This window comes from Alligator sinensis, unplaced genomic scaffold (genome assembly GCF_000455745.1).
Source record: "Alligator sinensis unplaced genomic scaffold, ASM45574v1 scaffold389_1, whole genome shotgun sequence".
In the NCBI taxonomy this organism is placed as follows: Eukaryota; Metazoa; Chordata; order Crocodylia; family Alligatoridae; genus Alligator; species Alligator sinensis.
Genome location: NW_005841951.1, coordinates 1,071,970 through 1,078,492, shown reverse-complemented (window position 1 = coordinate 1,078,492; position 6,523 = coordinate 1,071,970). Strand labels below are relative to the sequence as shown.

Below are 6,523 nucleotides of genomic sequence, written 5' to 3'. Positions count from 1 at the left end.
GAAAGAGGAAGATTGTCTCTGTAGTGAGTATATGCAGATGGGCTAGTGATTTTTGTTTAAGTGTTTTAATCCATGGTTTTAACTGGAGATTTAGGTGTGGCTACAAGGGTTGGTGGAAGGCACTCAGTGTAGGGGTGCATTGACAGAGATTTTGGGGGCCAATACCAATAGCCGATTTTTAAGGAGGCATATTGGCTTATACTAATCCGATTTCTGATACAGCTGTGTGCAGCTGGTAAGTCTGTTGTAGTGAAAGGGGCACGGGGGCCCAGATAAACGCCCCCCGTGGTGAGGGAGGGAGTGGGGTTGGGGTAGGCATTGTCCAGCCAGGACAGGGTGGGTGCGGGATTGAGCTGCAGCTTGTGTGTGGCCCTGTATTTGTGCTGGCCAGGCCAGGCAGGCTGCAGTGCTGCGCTCATAGCAGGCGGCGGCAGCACTGGGAGGGGGGCTATGCAGTGAGGGAGCCGTAGTCCCCTCACCGCAGGAGGCTTTGAGCTACGCCCCCATGCCCCTTCTTTCCCCCTCCCCTTTCACCACTGCAGGCTTACCAGCTGCGCACATGCATGGGGCATGTATCAGCAAAATTATCAGTCACGCCAGGCCAATTTCCGATATAGTCAATTTTCTTTATATCGGTGCTGATCCAATATTGGACTGAGTTAGAGGTACACCAATGCATCAGTACTTTAAATCCTGCAAGAGCCGGGGGGGCAGAGGGCTGAAGACTGAGGGTAGCAGCCAGCAAGGGTAAGAGACTGACCAAGGGTGAGTGAAGGTGGGCTGAAACCATAATTTGGGCCAACAGGTTCATTAGTGCCAGCAGGGCATGAGGGGTCTAGGGCCCAAGACACTGAGGCAGGGCTGGTAGGTCCAGAGGCAAGAGGGATAGCAAGGCAGAACCAGTGGACCCAGAGCTAAGAGAAAAATGAAGAAGAGTAATGCCTTACGCAGGCAGGAACTAGGGTCAGAACACAGTCACACAGTGGATGAACAGGGCTAAGTAAGGCACTCAGGTCTTACTTTGGACTCTGGTGGCAGCCTCCCATGTTTATATTAAAACATTAAGGTATGGCAGGTGAGCAAAGGGTGGAGCCCAAGAGCCTAGCATAGGAAAGACAGGGTCAGAGTGGCCCCTAGGGGGTGCCCCAGCTGTCCCCTGGAAGGCGGGGACTGTCACATACACCTTCCTCTATCCAGCAGAATTTAGATCCTCATCAAATTTAAAAATATTTTAAAATCAAAATATAGGATAGGAGTAGAGACTAAACTAAACTAATTTTATTTAAGATTATTTTAAAATCAAGAAATTCTGATTGGACTCCAGTTCTTTCTTTGCCCAGGTGCAAAATTTTACATACAAGCATTTTCTAGATTCTTTGGGTTAAAAAAAAAAAAAAAAAAAAAAAGTTTCTTTGCCTGCCTATGTCCTTAGACCAACATGGCTACAACCTAAACCTCTTTTTCTAGATTCTTCTTCTGTTCAAAGAACAAGATAAAAATTATTTGCCTGATGGTTTAATTTTCAACTGAATCCAAGTTGAATCCAATAGGGGTATGGAACGTTTTCTGGATGGAGCTAAATTTAACTTACGGAGTTATCATCACTCCACTGCCAAGTTCCTAGAGAATCTGGATCCCTCTTGTTCAGTCCAACCCATACCCATCGATCATTGCTGTAAATAAAAACGACAACAAATCTCAGCACAAGATTTCATTAATTTTAGTTAAGAGCAATCTGAATAATTTCTAAAATCTTTCTTCTAACTGCTGTTAAGAATGCAAGAATCATGGGCCCCAAAGAAAAACAAAAGTGTGACAGTGGACCACCAGGGAGGACACTTGTCCCAGAAGAAGGGAGTTCTTGAACCCAGGAATGTTTTTGCGTTTCACAAGAAAAAGTCTTTGGATTAAAAAAAACAAACAAACAACCCACCCTGGAAAGAACCAAGGAAGAAGGGGGCAGAATTCACATCTCTCCCCTCCTCAAGGGCCCAACTATAAGGCTAGAGAGTCAAGCTTCTTCCTGCTTTCTTTGTTTCTGACCCTCTGACTCTGGCATTCTTAGCTGCAGAGTAGCCCAGGCTCAGTTCAGACCCAATGCCTTTTAAGCATGTGGGACTCAAACAAGGGCATTTAAACCTTTTTTGAACTAGGATTTTGGTTAGCAGGAAAAAATATAATGATCTCTTGGCAAATATTTTGCCCATCTCTAACAATGAACTTCCAATATCAGAATTTATCAAGGTCCTTGTTTTTTGCTCTGCTATAATGATATTAAATTAAAAATACAAGTGGAAGCACCAAAGAGTCTAAAATACTCTGTATCTCTCTACAGGAAACCTTCTAAACCCAACATTTACATTCTTCTAACAACTAAATTGCTTCCGGCAATTTGCCCTGAGGATTTTATTTTTCTACAATTGTCCATCTCTGCACAGTTAATCAAACACTCTCTGCCATAACCCAGAGCTTAGAAAAGTTTAAGCAATCTATCACCATAGAGGAACAAACCTACTAATGAAAACCCTTGAAAACCTATTTCAGAAGACTTCGTAGTAATTACTTGAGGGAACAGAGCAATTTCTAAAATCTTTCAACTTTTTGGTTTGCTTTTATTTTTTGAAAAAGATTCCAGATTTAGAGTTTCCTCAATTTAATTCCCAATTTATATTACCCTGACTTTATATTATTTATATTATGACTTTGTCTGACTTGGCATCTATGTCAATGCATATTTCCACTCGTCCTTTAAGGCAGCTCAGACACAAACACGAATCTCATTCAACAACTGATCCACTGTTCTTGATAGCACTTTGAAGAGGCACCTGTACACTGCAGCCAGCACCAACCATACCTGGCACCCCTCAGAGCCACTCCACACAACCCATAGCAAGAGCAAGGAGTGGCTCTGGGGGTCCCTGCATACTCCAGTCAGGTGGGAACAGCAGTGGGACCCCCTTCCTGTCTCCCCCAATGTTCCTGGGACTCCAGCTACAGGAAGCAGCTGTGCAGGTTACTGGGCTCTGCAGGGGACAGTAGTAACAAATAGCAGCAGAAAAAGGAGATGCAACTGAACTGCCATACCCCTGGATCCAACCCTGATTGTGACATACATTTAGAAGGCATTCTCTGGTACAGAAACCCTGAAATACAGATGTGCAATAGTACTCCATCCCCACTACAGCTGCTATTGTATCACGGAATCTACTGATACAATAGTGACATTCTCTGGTTGCACATTTTTAAGAACTGTGTGGTAGAGTGCACCAGTGTTCCAGGGCTATAAACTGGATAGTACAGCTCTTTGTGGTGGTTAGAGTAACAAGATTAGATCATATACTACTGCAGCACAGAAGGAACCTAAAATGGATTCAGTCTGCTTGATCAAGGACTCACACATGGCAGCCTGAAGGATTCTAAATCTGATGTTCTGGTGCTGAAGACTTTACACGTGGATGATGAGGACTCATACAGAACTAGCGTTTGGTAAATGTTGCTTAATATGATGTATAATTTTTCTCCCCCATCTGCACAGTAGCACAATGCTGTATGAACCATGGATAATATGCAACAGGAATGGGACTTACTCTTTTCTAAAGTTCTGATTGCTGGAATAGAAGAGGGAATTTCTGTCTCTCATATGTAGACAGAAGAAAGATCCTATACAGTATTCAGAGTGTAAGTGAATCATATTTAAGACCTTTAACAATCTAACAATTAAGGGATGGGAATACAGAACAAAATAGTTATGGCATATGTGAGCCAGCTCCAAAACTGTGCTATTTGAAACAGATTATGATCAGTTTCTAAAATCTAATTTCAGCTGCTGAACTCTACAGTTTAGGGGGCGGTAAAAGACCCTGCATGTAAAAGGTAGAGCCAATAAGCCAGGGATTAAGACAGGGGTGGGCAAAACACAGTCCACGGGCCAGATCCAGCCCACCAGGCCATTCTATCTGGCCAGCAGGGCCCCTAAAAAAAAAAAAAAAACCTAGAAAATTAATTATTATTTTCCTGTGGCTGCCTGTCAAAAGTGACAAGGCACCAGCAGCAGCAGGATGCACGAGGAGCCAGTGGCAGGCAGCAGTAGCAGCAAGACCTGCCCAGCCCTGCCCCACTCCTAGTCCCCAACCAAAAGCTTCTGCCTAGCAAAGGCTTCTGGCCTGCTGACCCTGGGGCTGTTCCCTGCCTTTCTTTGCCTGAGAGGGAAACTCATGTAAGTATAGGACTTGGGGGGGAGGGGAGTTTGAGGATCACCAGCACAGGAGCCAGCCCAGCCCAGCTGGCACCACGCAGCTCCCGGCTGGATCCTGCTGCACCATGAAATCCCGGCCCTGTAGGCGAGAACCATGTTCTGCCGAAGCAGTTGGCAGGGGAAGGGAAGCAGTAGGGGAAAGGCAGTGGTGGCGGTGGGGCGGGGTGTTAGGGGCAGCAGGCAGGAATGTGGGGTCCCAGGGCCAGGGCAATAGGAGCCAGCTGGGAACCATGGGGGCTGGGCTGGCTCCTGCTGTGGTCCACAGTCCCAGCTTTGCAGCTGGGAACTGCACACTGGTGAGAGATGCCAGCCAATTCTGTGCTGCACCATAAGGTTCCCAGCTACAATGCAGAGACCTATGCAGTGCGTCTCAGAGCTGGTCGGCCAGACCCAGTGGTGCTCAGTTTCCATGCCATCAGGCCAAGATGGGAAGGGCCAGGCTGGCTCTGTATGGGTCCTGGCATTGCAGCAGGGAACTGTGCCATATGGCAGAGCTGGCTGAGAGCCTCCTGGCACCACACAGTTCCTGGCAACATGGCACTGAGCCAACCTGTCCCATCCTGGGATCCATGAGTCATTATGAACCCAGGCAGACCAGCCCTGTGGTACACGATTCCCCGCTGTAACGCCGGGACCTGCACAGAACCAGCCTGGCCCAATGGCGTGCTAGTGCCAGGAGCCATGTGGAATCCCACACCATCAGGCTGGGCCAGCTCGCAGGGTTCCTGGCACTCTAGCCAGGAGCTGCACAAGAAGGCACAGAGCCAGAGTCCCACAAACCCTACCTTGCAGCCAGGAACCATGTGGTGCCTTCCCTCACACCCCACATCCATACACATGGACACACACACAGACAAACACCCACAGTCCCCCACAAACCAACACCCCCCCCCCAAAAAAAAACCTCATACCCACCCACCCATACCCTCCTCCCCACAATGTACAAGAGTAAGATTTCACTTCAAGCTATTATGCAATCACCTCTATATACACATCAAAACACACAAATCAGGACAAAATTTTTTTTTAAATAAAATGTTATTGTAGCTGTGTAATTTTTAGTATACAATTTAGTTTTTTTGTGGGTTGGAACACGGTAACTCCTCCTCACAAAAGGAGTACTTCTGGGGTAGGGGAGGGACTTTCAGTGGCAAAAGGTCAGGGATTAGGGGCAGGACTTCTGGTCCCAAGATGGCAGCCAGAGGGTGGGGCACCTGTTGAGGGGCAGGGCTACCCTTGCCACCCTCAACAGCTCACCAAAACTTGTTAAGCAGCCCTCCAGCCAAAATAATTGCCTGCCCCTGGATTAATGCCACAGTTCCTTATAAGGCATCTTGAGCTCTATGGAAATACACACACCTGCCTTTCAGATTTTAGCCTTTCCTTTTCTGAGGCCTCCTGAAGCAATAAAAATGTAATTAGTGGCATTACTGTCAGCCATGCAGCTAATTATGATTTTTTGCTGCAAACATTGGTGCCTGAAAGGGTTGTCTCCTTCCCTGGACCATGCCCTGAGATGCAGCCATTCTACACAGGAGACAGCAGTAGCAGTCTGTTGGAAGAATATCATTCACAGTAAACTTCCTTTCTCTTTATGCCAAAGTCCACACAGGTTGGCTCCTTTACTCACTATGCAGCTGGAACATTTACCCTTTGAGGACATATGTGCAAAGGTAGCCTAAATATATAAATATTGTTCTGGTGATTTCCTGCATTTTGTTAGATAGGTGATTGCCATGTAAAACTAACAGATAATTAAAATATGTTAGCTAAAACCAATCAAGACTGGTTGAACAAGGTCATCTTGTATTCTTTGACTAATTCATACAGGACTAAGTTTTTCACATATTAATTCTGAGTATGTGGGAATCAGATAAGACTACTGAGTCTTAGGAACTGTTTCTAAACATATATTCTGGTAACATTGCCTTGTTCTGTCATATAACCTGAGAATATTTTTAAGGCTCTTTGAAGAAACATTTTCAGAACTGCTGAAAACAACTGAGAATGGCCAGTTATTTCCTTTCTAGTAAGGTATAATATTTTTCAGTGAGACTTAACTTAATTCAAGCTGCCATTCTCTAAATCTGTTTTATACTAGCTATATATCTAGAGAACATGCACACTAAATACTTTGACTCCTTTAGAATTTGATCAACTATACCTCTGCTTCAAGTTGGTCGCTGCATCCCTAGCCAAGTAAAGAAGCTAACTTATTTCATGACTAACTTAAATCAGACCTAACTAACTTAACTAACTTAAATCAGA

At 45.4% G+C, this 6,523-nt stretch overlaps 1 protein-coding gene across 1 annotated transcript in view; it reads right to left on the bottom strand.

The window, feature by feature from the left end:
• LOC102381124 (lymphocyte antigen 75) overlaps window positions 1-6,523 on the bottom strand; it is a gene marked incomplete at its 5' end in the record, with an annotated part of 121,167 nt that overhangs the window by 86,983 nt on the left and 27,661 nt on the right. The window contains one exon of the mRNA XM_025199967.1: window positions 1,592-1,673. Coding sequence (XP_025055752.1) covers window positions 1,592-1,673 — 82 coding nt within the window. The remainder of the gene's footprint in view (window positions 1-1,591; window positions 1,674-6,523) is intronic.